We start from the raw sequence: 20,980 nt of genomic DNA on the forward strand, positions 1-20,980 counted from the left end.
AACTACCTGCTGCTGCTCCAATAATAAATGTATTTTTGAAAAGATGCCTTAAGTATAGAGGTTGTGTTTGGGCTGAGCAGGTGTAACTGCAGTCGAGACTAAAAAGAAATGAGCCATCTCAGGGCATACAAGAGAAAGCTCCCCGGGATTTAATTGGACACTTCATTTTAAGTGCACCTACCTGGCGACTCCACGTTCAGCATGAAACCTTAATGCCCTGCCGTCCATCAGCTTTCTTTGACTCATTAACACCAGAAAAAATCCATCTACAGCTAATCTAGCAGCAAAGTGCTGATTTTATTAGTGTCCTGGATGCTGAAAATGTCATTTTAAATTCAAAGTGCCTCCTACTACTCTTAAAAGCCAAATTCAAAACATGATTATTTCACACAAAAGTTTCTTAAACACATCAGCAAGTTTTCTGCTGTTTTATTCAGCAGCACACTGACCTTCCACCCATTAGCAGCCCACCAGACCTTTACTCCCTCAACATCACTCATCAGTTCTCAGTGATAAAACCAGTGGACTCTTTTTTTAGCCGGACACAAAACATAATAGCCGGCCCAGCTGGACAGATTAAAAGGCAGTAGATGCTGACAGGGGAATCCAGAAAGAGGAAAGGTCTGACAGATCCTGATAGATCTGGTAAAGCTGCAGAGGAGAAGGAGGAAGGAAGAAGGAAATGAGGAGAGGTCGATATCAGGCGAAGATGACAGGGAAAAGGGAGACGATGAGAGGAAGAGGGGAAGAGAGGTAAGATGGGAAGCTGGGAGGAGCCGAGGAAGAGAGAGAAAGTAATTGAAAAGGGTTGAGGGAGGAAGACGACGAGAGGCGAAAAGGGAAAGTCTTGAATAGACGTAATCTCTGAAAAACAGGAGGAGAGAACAAGAAAGGAGAAAAAAGAGAGCAAGGCAAAGGCAGCAAGGCAAAGGGAGGGGTAATTAGAGGGAAGAATGAGAAAATACACAATATTAGGATATAGAGTGTATTTGAAGTAGGGAAAACCCACAAGATGAAGAGATTCCAAAAGTATTCAAATAAAAGAAACCCACAAAGGGAACAAAAAAGAGGGGAGGAGGCCATTTCAAAAAAGGAAGAAGGATTGAGTCAAAATAAGACACTCCACCTCAACTCAACTTCTGCCACATAAACAAACTCCTTCAAAATAAAAGCCTGCTCACCGTGCTTGTTGATGAGCAGGGCCAGGTACTCTCTGTAGTAGGAGCTGACGTAGAACAGCACGGCCGGACTTTGGTTCGTCCTGAAGCTCAGGGAGACGTTCTCTCCTCTCAGCGTCATGTCAGAGTAGATGGAGGACGGCAGAGCGCTGCTGTTCCTGCTCAACTCGTACGGCTCCTTGAAGGTGTAGCTGACAGATGTCCCCGACTTGAAACTGGCTGACACCTCTGGAGGTAGGGGGGGATTACATATATCTGATTTGTTGCTGTTGTATGAGGACTTTTTGCTTTATGTGTGACTGATTGTGATATACAGCTTATGACCTCCTGATTAGGACAGTTACTCTAACAATAAGGTGAAACCCTAAACTATTAATATATTTTAATAGCACTTTCTAAACATTACATTTACATCTTGATGTATTATTCCTAAATTGTTGAACACATTTGTAGGAACATAAATTCCCCGTTAGGTCATTCTGTAGTTTCCCAGTCCCAATAAAATAAATATTTACATTACTTCATCCATCTATCATCATATCCAGTGCAGAGTCATGCTGGAATTATAGTTCTGCAAAGATACACACAATCATCTCAGCAGATCTAGAAGGGTATTATGGGTAACAAAGAGCCTTGTCATTCACAAGCTTCAAGGACTCTATGTTGCCCCCCATCTCCTCCTTTGGTCATCAGATTGTACTGTTCCACCTGATCCTTTGAAATGTTATCCGTTACTCATCGGGCCAAACTTACATGCACAACCACGTCTGCTGCCGGGATAATTGGTCTCCCCACACCCAACCTAGCAGAACAAAATATTAAGGCCACTGCACACATTGCAACCTCAAAAGCACAGGACATCACACAACCACTCAATCACCATCTTACCCTACTGCCCTCTGGATGCAGGTACAGAGCACTGAGATGCAGTAGGGGTTGCTTTGGGAAAAGCCTAATCCCCGCAGTAATAGCCTCGTTAAATAATAGGCTTCGCTGAACTGGCCTGAGAGTGTGCTGTTGTTTGTCTTTTGTTTTTTTACCGTGTGCTATTGTTGTCTGATGTGTACAGTGCTGTGAAAACAAATTTCCCCCTTGGGGACAACAAAGTCTAAAGTCTAGATTGTGGAGGCTCATAGAGGAGGTGACGCGCACACTTCCCAACTAAACAATGTGCTTTGCGGCCGGAGAGTCGAACAAGTGGGTTGGTTAATCTAACTTTCTGTCAGGAGGTCCTTGAAACAGAAAGAAAAAAGTTTGTACGAGCCACATGTACGTCTGTGAACAACATACACGGTGTGGCGAAACAACCTCATTAGCTACAACAAAGTCTGATGCTTCTCTAACACCCCACCTTGTTCTCCTTGTGTGTTGTCACAAAGTTTCCGAGCGACAGAGACACAGAGCGTCCCCGTAACCATAGTAACTTACTCTCACGCCTGCCTGAGAGAGAAGAGATGCTGTGCTGCTGCCAGACGAGGCGCTCACGGAGATTACTCTGTGCAGCATGCATAAATTAGCCTAGTATAATATACTTCTCACTTTCACGCCGATGGTTAGAATAACTCACTTGTAGCTCTGAATAGGGTAGGCAGTGGACCAAACCACTGTGAGGCATATGAGGGGGAGGACATACTCTTTAAAAACTTAAAAACACGTGTAGAAAGCAAGTGCAGTTAAAGTTTGTGTGCCAAATACATTGACTAGATACTGATGATATTTAATTAAGTAGTAGCTCAATATTGGTAGGGACCATCGCTACTACATTCTTCACCATTGCGAATACCAATCAGTATCCCAGCTGCTCTTCATCTTCACAATCAAGCCCGCCCGTGTATACCTGGTCATCCCTGCAACTCATCGCCAGATTATAGTCTAAAACTGCTCAGTCAGTCTCTCTTCTAGCCTTTCTATATTGTGACCTTGTCATGTTGAACACCGCTTAACTCTGATGTTTTGTGTGCAGACTCCCCGCCGGAAACTTGACTCCTGTCTTCGCTCCACTCCTGCTCCACTTGGATTTTGGATTCCCCCACTTGATTCCCCCAACTGGACCTGCTCCCCCTCCCCCGTTTAAGTATCTGTCCAATAAACCTAATTTTTGACTCCACCCTTTCCTTGTGTCAAACTCATTACCAAATCTGCTTTCTACCACCCCAAAAACATCTCCAGACTTCGACCATCACTCTCAGACTCTGTGGCAGAGTCTCTCATCAATGCCTTCATCACCTGCCGCTTGGCCTACTATAATGGTGTCCTGTATGGGGTACCCAGCAAGGTCCTGGACAGGCTACAATATGTACGGAACTCAGCTGCCAGGGTTCTCACACACACTAGGTCGTGGCACCACACCCCAATCCTTCACTCAGCTTCACTGGCTCCCGGTCAAATTCCGCATCACCTACAAAATCCTACTCCTCACCTATAAATCTCTCCATGCCACTGCCCCCCAGTACCTACTGGACCTTCTCCACCCTTACTCCCTGCAGTCCATCGACAAGGGCGTGCTCTCTGTCCCCCACACCAGACTGCGGACTTTTGGGCACAGAGCCTTCAGCGTCACAGCCCCCACCCTCTGGAACTCATCCCCACAGAGATCCACAATGCTCCCTCTCTGGACACCTTCAAAAAAACTCCTAAAAACCCAGCTCTTCACAAAGGCATTCAACCCTGAATGACTTTTTATTGAAAGGCGCTATATATATATATATATATATATATATATATATATATATATTTAGAACTGTTGAGTCTTTGCTGTAATTTTCAAACAGGAAGCAGAGATGAACTTTTAAAACATCAAACACAGCTAGAGTGTGTCACTGTGACTCACAAAGGCATAAAAAACAAACTGTTTCTGGCTCTGCACGGCAGAACAGATAAGTAGGAGGTAAACGTAGATATCAATATTTAGTGGGAGGAGGGTTAAGAGTAAAAAAGTAGAAATGGCTGAACTCACTTAAGTTATTGAACTCATGGAAGGCATAAAGTTGAGTGTGATTATGCATTATTACAGAGTTAACATCAAACAAATGACTAAAATAGACTCCAACACATCAAACAGGCCAGTAAATGCAGTAAATAGTTCTCTGAATTTATACAGATCCTTAACCTTTAGACAACGCAGATAAGAACCCACACATGGAGGTTGTCTTCACTAACATTTTAATTTGTATGTCTATATGAGCTTGAGGGAATTCATCCTATCACAACTATGCTCTAAAAGAAAGAAGTTTTCTTTACAGAGACAGAAGTTCAAGACTCTGCTGAGAAAATGTTCCGCTGAGACTCTTCTCCTAAAGGAAGTATGAGCCGACATGAAAACAGCTTTAACCTTGGCTGTGGAGATATATGTGACTAAAAGTCCCTTTGGCTGTACAAGCTTTGTACTTTTATCTTTCACAGAGAACAGATTTGTGGTCAGCTTGGATTCATGGTTACAATGGATAGTGACCAGATTTCATGGTTGAAACGGCATTAAAATATCCAAAGAATCTTCTCAAAACATGTCTGCACCACAATCCACTGTCTATCCTTAAACTCAATATGTCCACACACATATTTCTGCCAAAATATGGCTAAATACATACCGTAACTTCTCAATTAATCTTCATGCAAGACCATCCTATCAAATTGGCGTAAACTGTACTAATCAATATATTTCCATCCATCCATCCATCGTCAACCACTTATCCTGCGTACAGGGTCGCATTTTTCATATTTCAAAAGTAATACAAATGATTAATATGAAGTGACATATCACAAACCCTGCAGCTCTACAGAGCTTTTTAGCTTCTTTTAAGTTAGTGTTTTGGTGTTACGGCACATTTACTGTTTGGTTCTATCTCACTGTTTCCAAGCAAACAAGCACTGATAAACTGTGTATTGTACATATTGAAGGACATCTAGCAGGAGTTGGTGGAGAGAAAAATAGCTAAAAGAGAGTGTAAATTACACTTACTTCACCAGCCAAAGGAACACTTTAATATGTGTTTTCTTATATGTGTGTACCTGTATGGCAGAAGACTCCAGTGTATGCTGACAGGCTGCAGTCACAGTGGAAGCCGTTGGCCCTCTCCACACAGCGGCCCTGGTTCTGGCAGAACGAACCGTAGCTGCTGCAGTGACCTGGACAGCCGGGTCGAACCCCGGGTGTGATCCTCGCCCTCTCCTCCAGGTCTAGGGTGACGCCGTTCAGTTGCAGGGAGCGAATACAGCCCCGAAAGCCCTTCTGCCTGGACGCTGTGCCTCCTGACAACACAGGAAATGGCGCATGACATTAGCATTATATTTACATTTTAGACATTCAGCTAATGAAATGGAGCGAGAGCTCCCAGACCAAAGAGGTGACAAATACACCACCAGCACACTCTGTTTTTCTTGTCCCAGCCCTCTTTTCATTTCTGTGTGTGTTGACAAGTCTGTATATGTTCTTTCTCTCTAGCTTTTCATTTCTCCTCCTTGTGTCATCTAAAGCAGATCCACATGTCGCCTCTGCTTCCCCAGAAGCTCCAAACTGCCAACACTCTTCTTATGAAATGACACAACGATAAAACAGCAATGAGGCAACAAGCTGTAGGTGGAAAACGTTTTGGGGACGTAACTTTGATCAGCTGTCTGTCTGCCTGATGCCATGCTGGCTGCTCACTGGACGAGTGGCTGATTGTCTGTCTGCCTCTCTAGGACATGCTGCATATGCTCACTTTAAACTTCAAACCTTAAGCTACACAAGTTCAAACTCTCTATTCAATATTGCACATTCTCTCTGAGGTGTAACATGGTCACCTATTGTTTGCATATTTCAAAACATGACAACCTCCCATTTCTGCAAAGAACACAGATTGAAACTCTTATTGTACTCGGAGGATAAACTTGGCAGCTCTTTGCTCTCAGAGTTTGAAGCTGATAACTTCCTATTGTTCAGCAGCAGCAGCTTTTCACACCAATAAATCACAGATCTCCGTTAGACTCTCTTCTAGGCCTCCTCTCTCCGCACTGATATGACTCGTGCGAACTACTGAACTAGCTAAGCAACACAGGATATTAAACTTGCCTCAACATTTCCCCTAACACAACACAATGAAGAGTCATTTTGTTACCGTTATTAAGTGTACTGAAAATCAGTGTTCAACTTTTATGTATTAAGACTGCAAATGGCGATAATACAGAAATGACAATTGGTAATCTTTAAATAATCATTCATAGGGGTGAAACACGGCCTGCCCTTACATGTGCAATAATAATATGACCTTACTTGATTATGCTTGCACTTCTTATGTAATCCAATAATTACACCTAGTTTCCCGCAGAATAATTCAGTTTTCAATTACACCTTTTTAAAATTGTAAACGGCAGTCAATAAACAACAGTTACCCACAAATCACCTCACTTTGAACCACGACAGCACTACTCCTACTGATGTCCATGTAAACACCCACTACCACTTGCGCATGTGCAGCTTCGCCAAGAAAGCCAGAGTCAGAGCTGAGATTTTGGAAAAGTTGGTCCACCCTGAAATTTCTATGGAATTTTGCTTTGTGACACCAGTGTGAACTAAAGCTACCCTGGTTATACTCACGATCAACTGTGCACAGTAAAAATAGTTAGAGAACACAATCTTAGTCTATTTAACTGACATGTCATGCGAACACGTTCTTCTCAGAATTTAAAGGCACTAATTAAAAGTGTTAATACCTCTTATATTATTTACTTTTTTTTTTTACCATTGCATATTCCCACTTCAAAGTGTCTTATAAATGACAATCTTAATGTTCCTCAACATGCAAACACAGGAGTCTCCTGAATAATTTTGCGATATTGTAGTTTTATGTTACTGCTATTAGCTTGAATTATTTTTATGTCATTTAAAACATAATGTTTTTTCATCAGGTTGTTATGAAAAAATGCTGTAAATACTGCGATTTCATCCACCAATGCTAAGGAGAAGTGCAACGTAAATTAGAGTTGTAGCAAATTCAGAATGTAAATTAGTTACTACAAAGTGGACATTAGAACCCCACAGAAGATCATTTTAAGCTAGATGAAGCTATATGTGAGTTGTGATTCCAGCAGGGACCAGAGACAGATCCCTGAGGACCATCACCTCTGATTAAAGCAACAACACCGGGTCAGAGCGAGTTTATTAGCGAACAAACCATAAGAGGGAGGCTATCAGAGTGGTGAGGGTTGCCCTGCTGTTCTTCAGCCCCAACATGGATAACACTCTCTACACATCAAATGGATACACTGCTTACAGGAAACACTTATAAAAGCATAATGAGGGATTTATGGCTCGGAGATCAAAGAAAACATCAAAGAATCCAAATGCAGATAAACTCCACCTCTGACCGAAGGAGCAAAGCTATCAGTGGGACTCTTAAAAGCCTTTCAACCTCATATCAAGCAGTACAACCTCTAGTGTCTCAACATCAGATCTCCATGGTGTGTCCTTGAGTGAATGAGAACAGATGAGGGTGGAAAACAATTAGTGAAATGGAAATCAAAGTAAACATCAAAGGAGATGCACAAGCAAGCCTCAACATCGAGCTTGGAAAGCAACGAGTGGACAGAGCAGATCCAGAACTCAGGAGCTGCGTGAGATTCGACCACATATCCAACAGTACAGCCTCAGCTTGGAGAATAATTTAAGTCTCAACATGAAAGCAGGATATTGTCTGATAATAACAGATAAAACAGTATGGGATGATCTGAGTTGCGAGGGGTGTGAGATGCAGATTAAATAAATCCTCAAAACGGTGTGTACAGTGGGGTTTTCTGATGCTGCACACAAAACATAATCTGTGAATCATTTTAACCTTGACAATAGCAGTTAACGTTCAGCGCTTTATATATGAAGGATTTCTGAAGTTGAAATCAAAAGACACCTTAAAGGAAGTATTGTACATTGGGTTTTCAAAAAAACCCCAACAAACTATGTATCTATACTGTTTCACAGCAGGAGTTCTCAACCTTTTTTGCGCCACAGTCCATTTTAATATTGAAAATGTTGTTTTGAACCAGTGTTCATTACTGAGCATAAGTGTTCTCCACATCCCATCAGCACGCACAGTGTAAGATAAAGGGATTCATGGACACTACCAATCTGAGGGTTCACTTGCATTTATGTTTTGGTTCAGGCATGACATCATAATTTTTCTTTTTGGCCTGGCTGCAAATGTTCCAAAAGCCGGTCCTGGTCCATGGTACAAGGATAGAAAACATCTGTTGTTGATAGCTGTTTGTATTTGATCCCATTTCTTCCGTCATCTGAAGTATATGTGATATTAAAATCCAAAGATACCTCGACACCGTAGGTTTTCAAATAAACTATGTAACTCGTCAGTATAGATTCCTAGCTAGTTGACTTACACTACCTCACTACAGGATGGTCTGACGTCAATACCACTGCATTTCGAGGGATCTGTGAAGCAAACATCAAAGGAATCCTCAAAATCATCGTACAGGAGGGCGCTCCATCTACACACAGCAGCAGAGTGGAAGAGACTGTGTTAAGCACATCAGTTGGTCGACAGCAATGCAGCACGAATATACAAAGGCTTAACTATCCAAACAGGGCAAAATAATTCATTACAAACCTGCACAAAGGAAGAGATTTTCTGCGTTCATTGCTGTGCTCACTTAAAATTGCTGCGTATGGATTTTTAGCACCTACAATACAAACAGCAATGAAGGAATTGGAAAATGAACAATGCTATGGATTATAAATCCATGGAAGGCAATAACATGGCTTATTAATCAAAACGATGGAATTCACTGCTGTATAAAGCAAGAAGGATTATGGCTTGTAAATACAGTGTACATTGAAATAGATTTATGAATTTATACAAACCAACACAGCGGCTTACAATCCAAACAATGGAACAGTTTGCTTCACAAAAATCAAGACTCATATATACAATGCATGTGGTAAGACAGTTTATGAATTTAAACAAGCCAATGCTTGCTTGTCAGTATTTTATACTGTTTGTCTACAGGAAGGAATTGTGTGCTCATAAATGAAATCGTATACAGTAAGATATTCGATATGTGCATAGTAATCCTGCAGGGCCAACAGTCACACCACAAGCCCCAAATGCAGAAATGAAAACATTTCCTATAGCATTCTATTATACACATTCAGATTTTTTACTACTCAGCCTGTGAAAATGCTTAGTCATATTGTGTTGTGGCTCTGGAGGGAGTTTCAAGGTTGAGAAAATTACCTTAGTGCCATCACCAATTCAGGCATGCAAACTAGTCAATAAAAAAGGTGAGAAGGATACGCAAGCAGATAAACACACAGAGACTGTGTCAAAGGGGGCTGTTTAAGCTTAGCCTACATATTTGTATAGATAACTTGCAATTGTGTACTGCAACAACAGAAAGATACCAACATACCAAAGGGGTGTGATGATACACTTAGCTCACGAGAACAAGACAAGAAGACACTACTTTATAGAAAACAATCAATGCTGAAATATATGAGTTGGGGGGTGTGGGGGTCCTCCGCATTAAACACTTAATTTCCTGCCTTCTGGTGAAATTTTCTGCATCAATTTCCTTTCCTGCAATAATTGATGGTGGAAATGTTTTTAATGATGTAGAAGAGAAACACAAAATTCATGTGGCAGGTGACAACTGAAAAACTAAAAATATAAGAGAACAGAAAACTGTCAAGAAGTTGTTAAAGTCATTGACTGGTGCTGCACGTTTTGGGGTCATTTTATAATTAGAAGCTTGATTTTTTTTTTAGCTTAAGTTAAATAAATAAATAATAATAAATAATAGTGTAAATTAACTTTTCTCAAAGCATTTTCATTTGTTATTTAACATTACTGGTTGAAAGCTATTCAGAACATTTAAAAAATGCTTTCAAAAAGTGGTGGGGACAAAACCAGCCATATTAAAAGGTGGTGTGGACATGTCCCCATCCCCAGTGGAAAACACCGAAGTTTGTATCCTGTTGACTTTAGCCTAGCCTACTGTGCTGCCTCTGATCTTCATAAATTAGCTTAGCTGATATTATTGGTTAGTAACAGCAGGCAAAGTTATAAAACTGGCAACATCACTGAATCTGACAGGACAGTACCGATCAACTCTACGTTCCGCAGCATCCACACATGTTCAGCTGTCAGACTGCGCAGTGTAGCGGACTTGAAAAAAGACCTGCCCTACTCTGCCTCTGATTGGCTGTCAGGTTTAGCCATTAGGAGTGACGACTGGTTAGGCATGTGCAGCTGTAAATTTGCAAAGCTCGTGCTAGAGTGGACTCGGTAGATATAACTGACTAACGACCCCGGCACCCCCCATAATATTTTCGGAAATGCACAAATCACGTGGGTGACCCATTCTGGTTTCTAAACGGCAAATTTGAAAAGGTGAGGAGTTTGCATGCCTGATAATTCCAAATACTTGGTCTTGGGTTTAGAAACTACCATTTTGTGTAAAGAAAGTTGGTGTTCCAAACTCGGGAAGTTGAGTTTGAAAGACATGAGCGTTACCTTGTCAGGAGGGCCTAATGAAAACAAAACACACAGCCACACTTGAGGCTCTGTGAGGCTGTACTTTCTCTCAAGCAGTGCTTTCAGAGAAATGCTAACATCAGCAGGCTAACATGCACACAATGACAATGCTAACATGCAAGTAAAGCAGGTAATGTCCACCATGTTTACTGTGTTAGAATGTGAAGATCTGCAAATTAGCACAAACCAAAGTACATCTGATGCTGATGGGCAGGCTGCAGCGTATCATTCGGTCTGCAGAGAAGGTGACTGGTTGTCCCCTTCCATCTCTTCAGAACCTGTACACCTCCAGGGCCCCGTTTCAGAAAGCAGGCTTAACAAACAAAGGAGTTACTGATCTAGGGTTTATCTGATCTCGCTCTCTGAAACAGAAAACCCTCATCTCAGGCTTAACAAACTCAGAATTTTCACTAATCCGCTTTCTGAAACGGGGCACTCTGAGGTGTGCAGGAAAGATTGTAGCTGACCTCTCCCCCCCTGGTCACAAACTATTTCAGACACTCCCCTCTGGCAGGAGGCTGCGGTCCATCAGGACCAAAACCTCTCGCCACAGAAACAGCTTCTTTCCGATTGCAGTGGGTCTCCTCAACAAGGCCCGGGTCCCCACTGTCACTGACTCTCATGACCCCTCCCCAAACACACTGACACACACACTCCTACAAACTCCTGACCTCCTTTACGACAACGCTCAACTGTGCTTTATGCCCATGTTGTGAATTTGTGCACATACATACTATATTCTCAATGAGATATTGCTTCATTCTGATATGTGTGTGCTAAAAAGCACAAGGCAGCACGTTCTGCCAAATGAGTCCCAGAAATCTCTCGTGTGTAATAACCAAAACTGTTAACTAGGCTTGGCTGTGGCTCAGGAGGTAGAGCGATCGCCCACTAATCAGAAGATCTGAGTTTCGATCTCAGGCTCCTCCAATCTGCATGTGCAAGTGTCCTTAGGCAAGATACTGAATCCAAATTGCTCCCATGAATGATTAGTTTCTGATGAGCAGTTGGCACCTTGCATGGTGTGTGAATATCAATACATATCTGAAAAAAGTAATTGTGTATAATGAGATTTTGATAATGAGTTTTTGATACTTCGTTGCAATTAGGGATGGGGATCGTTAATTTTTATTGATATTGATACCCTTATTGAGACTGCATAATGATCCGAGTCTTTACTACTTTACTACTATTTGGTGACGGTTATTTGGTAAAACCAGACCCAACGGGAGTGAGGTAGGCCTGCCTGTTTGATACCGCGTTTCGGTGCCATCAGTAAATAAACATTAGCTTTCTTATCCAATGCATTTCAAGTGAAACCAGATTTGACGCTCAAGACATAAGGTTACATTATAGCAGTATCCAATAAGCTCTGACCTTATTGATTTTCGGGTTTTGAGAAAGTTTGGAACCAGGTCCTTTTAGAAGTGGATAGTGATCCCCATTCCTAGTTGCAATAAAGTGTTTATATATGTAATGTGGCCTTCTACTTTTACTGATTAATTACTGTAAGCAAAGGACCTGTAGATGTTTTTTCACCTTTGGGTTGTTTAAAGATAGTATGTAAATATTTATGAGAGACCTGATTTAATTAAAAAATGGTCTATTCAAGCAAAACCAGGGTTGTTGGTGCTTCTTAATTTTTCTTGTATTCATGGGCTCTCAGTGTTACACTGTCTTATTTTCAGATTTCAAACATTTAGTTGATGCTCCGCAGGTATATTCAATTTCTTACTCAAAGACACTATCACAGAACATAGTGCTGCTGGGGGACATATTAGCAGTTACAGGAATCACATCTGTAACTATCTTTTGCTTTCCCCAAACGGCTAGTCCTCGTCTAGTCACTGCTCCTCGTACAACAAGACGACAGTCAAGTCAGAACATTATACAACCATCATCCACTACATAATCAATCTGGGAACAAATACCAGCTCATTTCAAACACACATCCTTTAGATGTATATAATCTAGTGACTGTACTGATAATCTAGAGGCAACCATATACGGGTTTAGGCTCAAAGTAGATTATTGGCTGCACACATTCAGCCAATCAATATTTACCTCGATTTCCCTGCTGCCGCCTTTGTCAAGGTCAAGGTCAAAGTTTATTTATATAGCATGTTTACATACAGTCACCACTGCCCCAAAGTGCTGTACAGATACTGAGAACAGCATAAGATAAAAAGCATAATAAACAGCCGAATAAAATAGCTCGTCAATGATTGTTGATTTGTTTTCCCTCCACAGTCTGTGTTTACTGATATGAAGTGACATACATAATGTTTGCAGAATGATACAACCTACTAATAAATATGGATTCTCTTTTTTCTCTCTCCTGCAAGTCTACAGATGGACTGAGAGGTCAAAGAGAATCTGAATTATAGAATTGAACTGATGAAGTTGAGATAAACAGGGCTGCAGTATGGATGAAGTTTGTATTAGAGATGGTTAATTTGATTGCCTATGAGATATCGTACAGGTACAAGAAATCACATCACACACTACACTATATCTATATCTATATATATCTCTATATATATCTATATCTATATCTATATATATCTAAATACTACTGTATATATTTCTATATATATACTCCTGCCCTCTGATGCATGCTTATTAAATGTGATTATTGGTCAGTGGCCAGAAACCATCAACTCAGCACTTTCATTTCCAATAGCGCTGAACACCTGATGACATTTAGCCAACAGCAGTTTAGCACTTTTTTAAAGAATATTTATTTAGCTTTTTTAGTATGTAGTACTCTGTGGGAGATCTGTCTTTCCAGTCTATCAGAAGCACAACCCAAACGCAGTCAGGATGGCAGGATTATATCAGTGGTTTAATGACCAAAATATCTTACAGGTGGCTACAAGTAGCCAGACAGCCATGGAGGTAGACAGGTTTGGGTTACAGAAGTGCAAAAACAGAAAGCAAGATAGCAACTAAGACAAATGACTAAAGGAAGTGACTGGTATATGAAGAGAGCTGATATGGGAATGCAATGCAGATGGGGAGATGGGCGAGGAAGCTCAGGTGAGGGTAATGAGGTGATTGCAGGGAAGATGGGAGTGGCAGGATCTGAACTGAAAGGAGAAAAGTCTAAAGGGCATCTGGTGAACAGGTGAGGAGTAACGCTGAAGGAGCCAGGGAAAGTGTGGCTGAAGTGGGGACAGGAAGGGACATTGTGAGGGCCTTGGATGAAGAGGTAGCAGAAACCCGACTGAACAGATGTGCACATTCAGCACACTTTTATAGCCAATACTGCTGATCAGCCAACAGGATTTAGTCGATAACAGATTAGCATATGTGAAAAGAGAGTTTTTTTCTAAGGATACACATATCTCTGGAGGATCATATGCTGTACTACGAGCTGCTGATTTCTAAACTTTACTTCCCTAGCAGGTACAGTGCCAAAGCCTGTATTGATAAATATGTCAAATTGGCATCTTCCATATTTAGTACCACTTGGTGGCATTTTGTCAGTAACAGCTTAGCATGTGTGAGGATGCAGAGGAGTTGGAGTTTCTACCTTTTTATCTCTGCAAAGACAAACAGCAGCACCTGCGCAAGGAAGAAACAAACTTTTTTTTATTGTCTTTACCTGAAATGACCATACCAAGTGTCACCAAAGGGTTGTGATGGTGTAGTGCAGGGTGGCAGCTTATATGTCCTTTGTCATCTTGGCCATTTGCCTCATGAAACACCCAAGAACTATGTCTAAAGTATGCTGTATCTGTTATCCTCCACCTGGCCCTAAATATAGGACAGGATGTGCACACAACTGCCTTCCTGCAAAAACTCATAATAAAACGGTTGAGAGTCAGAGCTCTATTAAAGCTGACACACACTGCTAATTGGTATTCAACTTAACATGACTTCATTGTTATGCACAAAACGAGGGCTGCTGCCTGACTTGCTGGTGCATCAATCAGAAATAAGGAAATAATGAAGACATATGCCAAACATTGGCAAATGGTAGTTGGAAAGACGAACATCTGTCACAACTGGAGAGTTACCAACAGACAGAAAAACACTTAACACAATAAACTGGAGAACTGGAGAACAAAGAAGATGTACACCAAATAAATGCCTGTCTGTGTTGGAGAAATACGGAGACATTTGCTAAAGGATGGAAGTCTTCTGTACCGCTACTAATGAGGGAACTGTTCACTGTCCATATGTATCTCATCCTTACCTATGAACAGCTGGCTGTTGAGCTGCAGGTGGAAGTGTCCGTCAGCAGGAGCCTCCTGTGTGGCGGCAGGAAGTTCATCCAATCGGAGCGACGCCTCCTTGACGTTCCGCTCAGCTCGGACTCGATGCCACCGGTTGTCGTTCAGCGGCGCGCTCGACTCCACACGAACCTCCAGCGGCCCGTTACCCACGTCAAAGGAGAAAAGCACCTGAGTGGAAGCTGACGGGAGGGAGACAGATGAGAGGGGGTCAAAGGTAAAGGTATGATTCATGGAAAGCACGGCAACAAAGGGGAAAAACAACAAAGGAGAGATTAGAACAGAACAGAAATATGTCAGGATTGAATAAGTAAATAATCAGGCCAGTAGACTACCGTTTTTAACATAATTAAAATTACTTAATTAAACAACATGTTTTATTTCCAGAAGAAAAGTTAGATTCAGATTGACACACTGTTTCAAGCTAATTTTGAGTGATACATCCGTTGCATGAGCCTTTTGATCACTTGCCTTTTCTTCAACTTCATTATCACCCTGAGGGATAATTCATTTGTAGACAGGTATTAAATACATTCTTCACAGAAATACACTGCGTTCCTTTAATAACCATTAGGTATTTTATTAAAGTCACTGTATTAAAGTGATTGAGATATTACCAAGTTCCCTCTTGAAATATAGTTAATAGGTTGGACAATGTGATCATAATGACTTGCAATTTGACCTGCTAATGTGTGTCTTGGTGCCAATTTAAAATATACTGAGGGCCCTCTCCCATCAAAAATTACGGCAAAAATGCATTGGGTGTGTTGAAAGCTCCTCCACGGAAAGGAAATATTTCTGAAATCTCCCTGTTGGAAGTGTGTGCTGTTACGTTTGCTCCACCAGCTCCAACCAGGCATTGCCCAAATTTGACCTTCCTGGCTTTCTTTGGACCAAGGTTAGCAACACATTTACTGCATTTTCACTGAGCAGAACTGCATTTGATTGGTTGTTATCAGCATGGCTGAACAGTTGACTAATGTGTGATTAATCACAACAATTGGTTGAAGCTGTGCATTTTATCAACTGCAGTAAGTCTGTGCATTAAGGTGGAAAAAGGGGTGTGCAAAATGGATATCTAATATTGATATGTATAGTGAAATGCATTTGCTGGAAATAATGATAACAATGATTCTGACAATACTGTCCAGGTACAAAACAGCCCTTCCTATATTTCAAATTTTCAGAGACAGTTAAAGCCATGACTAGCTTCAGTAATTCCATGTGATGTTTTATTCAGCATTTACTGTTCCTGAGGTTTACTCTCCATATTCTAAGACAAATCAGCACTACAGCAGTTGCTATAAGAAAATGAAACCGGCAGTGTGGTTACTTACATCATCATAACATAACTATTTAATGCATAAAATTCACCAACACTCCCTTCTAACTTCCTAGCAGTAATTTCTGCTATCTAAAAATGTCTACAACATTGTTCCCTCTCTCCTGCTGTTATTATAGAACAAGTCTGAGCTAACTGCGACCCCTGACTCATAAATATTAAACATAAATATTTTTTAAAAACCCGATATTGATCGTTTTTCAAAATCTACCATTCTTATGTAGACATGTAAGGCAAGCCAAATACTGTTGAGAAAGGTTTTGTTGGATTTTTAGTAATTAGCGTTGATACAAATGTCAATGGGATTTTGAATGAGGTTTTCTTACTTCTTATTAAAACACCTGGAAGTTTTCAAGCAGCGCTCAGCCTCACAAAATCATTGTCATGTTCAGTCCAACAAAAGGAGTTTAGTTGGGAGAATACAACCCTCATCCTTCAGGTTTTGGATGGAGAAGATGTATCACGCTGTGAGCATAGAACAAGATGAAACAACATCCCAGCATCATAAGGTAACTTCATTTAGAAAAAGTTCTCAGGCTCAGCCTCAATGTTACGGAGTCATATGAGGAAGCTGGCAACAGGGCAGCAGTATTCTAAGCTGGAACAACACACTGACATTGATTTCCCAGAGGAGAGAGGCTGCAGTGTCCCTGTATTAGATTCTATGTTTGTGTCTCTTCAAATCCCATTCCTATAAAAATGCAAAATGCAGCACAATACAAAAACTGCAAGCTAAACCAAACCAAAGATAGTGAAATGGACTGCTTAAGCATCAAAAAGCAACCACTCCAACAACCGATTCAAAGCATCTGTACATGACTTACTAAACACCAGATAACATGTGTGCCCATAAACACGCATCTCATATCTATATGGTAAAGAACACCCTTGTGGGCTTTGCTGCCATATTTTTAATGGCAACACACCAATGAGGTATAACACCTTACCAGCCACAATGTTGTTGTACCCATAAAGTAAAAAATACCCTCTTGGTTATTACTGTCATATTCTAAAGCATATCCACACACATAACAGAAACCTTAAGTAAAGCAAAGAATAACTGATCTACTCTACTTCTCAGTAACAAAACCATCCTTGAAGCAAAGGAAAATAAACTTCTCTTGTCAGTGCAGGATTTCACATTTGCTTTAATTTCTTTCGAGATATGACCGACATTTGTATTGTTTTCAATAGCCTAGTTATTTCCCCCTGCTATCTGTCTTTATGCTATGCTAGTGTAGTCAGCAGTGAAAATGTCCCCCAGGCCACCAAATGTCCCTCGTGACATTATTCATATGGAGCCGTATTTCTGTTTTAGCTTTGCGTATACCTGTCTGCTGTTTGGTGCGTAACAGGCAGTGTGTGGTGAGTTTTTATAACATAACAGCTGCCTGCTGAAACCGCTATGTAAGCATTGAGAGTGAACTAAAACAGCAGACAGGCTGGACACCTAAACAATTAGCTGAAACTGGCTATAACTGGCTGACCCTTCAAAAGCCCATAGTTGCCTATAAATGGTCAGTGAAACCACCCTCATTAATATTAATACGTGCTGACTGCAGGAAGAAAAGGAGGCAAATTCTGACAGAAAAGCTACAAAACAAAATTTAACTCAGCGTGACATTGACGTTCTTTTTGGTGAAGCTGAACCATGTTGTTTGGTGGGTAAAAAATGCATTTCCCTCAACGCTTGTGCACTGGAGGAAAGGGGAGCTCCACTCTCCTTTATAATAATAAATCTGCAGGAACGGGCGTCCCTCCTGAGTAACGTGTTTTTACAAGCAGCGCATCACATCCAAACAATGGTGCACAGCATTTGTCTCGATAAGGTAATGAACATCTGATAACTATAGGCTATATGAAACTATGCACTCGTATTTGCTCATAATTGTAATTTGTCCTCCTGTTCACCTCGTTTATGCATGCAAGCAGTCTATTAATTAATATGATTCCTGATTAAACTGTTCAACATATTTGAGGCGTTCTTTTGCAGAAACAGATATCTCCGTATGTGTTTATTATCCTAAATCTGGATCCTTTTGTGTGCGCTGCAACAACCTTAAATTGTGGGGGGGGGTTTGTGCACTTCAGGGAAAGTCAATCAAATGGGTGTTTGTTTATTCAGAAAGGCTTTAAGCCTATAATATTCAGAGGTAATATTTTGATTTATTTTACACAATAGTAGGCATATTCATTTCAAACTGTTTCATCCTTCTGCCATGTGAGTCGCCGTTTCTCTTTTCTCCTCTTTATGTGCGTACGCATGCCTCAGAGTTTATTTACAGGACCGCACATTCTCCCATCAAGTTTCATCACAACCTTTGCTTGGGAAGTGGCGTACGCACGTTTCCAGCCCTGTTTTGTACGTACGCACTGTGTATAAATGAAACCTCCGATGAAACAGATGAGTTTTTGAGTGTTAACTCTTTATATTTGCTGTAGTTTTCAGGGGCTTTACTGCTGTTCAGTGAACTGAACTCAGCCCCATTCAGCACCTTTGGGATGAACTGGAAAACCGACTGTGAGCCAGACCTTATCACCCAACATCAGTGGCCAGCTTCACTCGTGCTCTTGTGGCTGAAGGGGAACAAATCCCTGCAGCCAGGTTCCAAACATTTGTGGAAGTTATGGATTTCCAGAAGAGTGGCGGCTGTTACAGCAGCAGATTAATGCCCACAAATTTAAAATGATGTTTTACAATCACATACGGGTGTAATCTTTAAGTGTTAGATTGTTAATGTAGTAAAGTATGAGACTAAGTTGTTAAACTTTGTGTCAGGACAGGAAGGTCAAGGCAGCTGAGTTCAACCTAAAATAAACAATATTTTTCCTCCAGGATAGTTTGATACAGATTATGTCCTGTGTAAAACCTGGGGGTTTTGCACAGATCCAGATTAAGACTTTGACTTCTCAGGTTTCACTGACACATCATTCTAATCCGGATTAAATGTTCACCCTTCAGCTCCTACTTACAGCTCAGTTCGATCCGTATGAAGTCTTTGATGCCCAGGTTTTCCAGGAACACACCAGACGAGGCCGTGGTTTTAAACAGGAAGGAGATATCAGCACTCAGCTCTCCGTGGAAGGTGGGAAAGTGAAGGTACGACGTCTCCTTGTCGAAAAACGCAGCGTTCCAGAAGTTCTCTGAAAAACACAATGCAAACTCGCAGTCAAGATCTTTAAATGGAAATCACGTAGCAACCAAATGAGGCAACACGTTCATTAAATGAGCTTACACAAGGGTATGATTTCTGTTATGTGGTCTTGTTTGATTAATCATGCCAAACATGGATTTATCCATCTACTTGGGTAGATATGGAGCGTCTGTAATTACGAATAATTGAATGAAGGAAAAACAGCGTGCTACTTTGATTTACCTTGTAATGCATTTAATGAGAAGAAAGTGTCAGAGTGTGAAAACTTAAAAGGAAATAGTTCCGCTAATGATAATTATCTTTTAGATGTTGAGTTGCCCAGAAGAATTCATTTATTACAAAAAAGGCAGGTGCAATAAAATATTAAACACCTAATCCTGTATTTCCATACCAACAATAGGCCTGAGAGGAATTAATGATGATTAATGAATTAATTTGCTGCTTAATTGAAAAACGGTGGCTAAATGTGGATTTATCCGGTTCAGAAACCTTTTTTTGTTTGTTAGTTTGAATCCTTCCATCAGTTGGACAGAGCTGGACTTACTGTCTCCATGACAACGGAGGGGTCCCACCCTGTAGGCGGCCTCTGACCCCGGCCTCTGGAGGTCACCCAGCACCAGAGACCGGACAGGGAGGCTCTCCTTGTGGATGAGCAGGCCGGAGTCTTCAGCCCTGGAGGAGGATGGGGGGGGGGGGGGAAGGGGAGGCAGAAGATAGAAATGGAGGAGAAAAAAGGAAAAGAACAATAAGGAGGAGAAAAGAAGGAGGAGAAGAAAGAGGGGAAGAGATAAAAAACATAAGGGGTGAAAGTGAATGAGAAGGAAGCAAAAGAGGGGATGAGATGAAGAAGCAAGCGGAAGAGGGTTGCACAAAAAGACAAAAACATGAAAAGGGAAAATGGAAGAGAGGAGGAAAAAGAGGAAGAGATTATAAGAATATGAGACAAAGGGAAGCAATAAAGAAGGAGAAAGGGAGAGGAAAGAGAAAATGAAAGGATAAGGAATAGGACAAGTACAGGAAAGAAGTAACAGAAGAAGGAGAAGAAGACATGAAAAAGAAGAAAAGGAAAGAAAAGGAACCAAGAAACAAAAGCAGTGGAAGGAGAAGAGGGAGTTAAAGAAGGAGGACAATGAGATGAAGTAGTAGTAGAAATCATCTAAGGAAAAATACACTTTAATTATGCTTATTTGCTTGCAGAAACATAGCAGCAAATTGCACTGCTGAACTAGGACATGTGCAGTGTCTTCGACAAATTTTCCAGGAAGACATTTTAATAGTGAGCCAGATCGTATGACCCTGAGACAAGAGTGTTAAACATCGCCAATATTTGTGACAACTATTTTTCAGAAGAGCAGTCCAGACAGACAGCTGGGTGAGCAGCGCTGCCCATTTACACCCATGTTCAGCTTTATGCACTTCTGATAATCTACACGTCAATCTTGTTGTCAGGTGAGAATTTTCCAGGATTGGAAGCGAGTTGCGTATTCTCACAGCCCTCTGAGGATCTGATGAATGGTCTGTAAAAAATGTAACTGAAAGTTTGACAGTT

At 41.1% G+C, this 20,980-nt stretch overlaps 1 protein-coding gene across 2 annotated transcripts in view; it reads right to left on the reverse strand.

The window, feature by feature from the left end:
* The window catches only part of LOC119901717 (contactin-associated protein-like 4), a 138,648-nt gene that overhangs the window by 17,455 nt on the left and 100,213 nt on the right, over positions 1–20,980 (reverse strand). For both annotated transcript variants that reach the window (XM_038717324.1, XM_038717325.1), the window contains exons 15-19: positions 19,976–20,103; positions 19,250–19,420; positions 14,898–15,116; positions 5,187–5,426; positions 1,182–1,406 (exon numbers count right to left, since the gene is read on the reverse strand). In XM_038717324.1, the coding sequence (XP_038573252.1) occupies positions 1,182–1,406; positions 5,187–5,426; positions 14,898–15,116; positions 19,250–19,420; positions 19,976–20,103 (983 nt within the window). The remainder of the gene's footprint in view (positions 1–1,181; positions 1,407–5,186; positions 5,427–14,897; positions 15,117–19,249; positions 19,421–19,975; positions 20,104–20,980) is intronic.

The sequence above is a fragment of the Micropterus salmoides genome, unplaced genomic scaffold (genome assembly GCF_014851395.1).
Source record: "Micropterus salmoides isolate LMB-PRFRI ecotype aquatic unplaced genomic scaffold, ASM1485139v1 Ms_hic_scaffold_14, whole genome shotgun sequence".
Taxonomy (NCBI): Eukaryota; Metazoa; Chordata; class Actinopteri; order Centrarchiformes; family Centrarchidae; genus Micropterus; species Micropterus salmoides.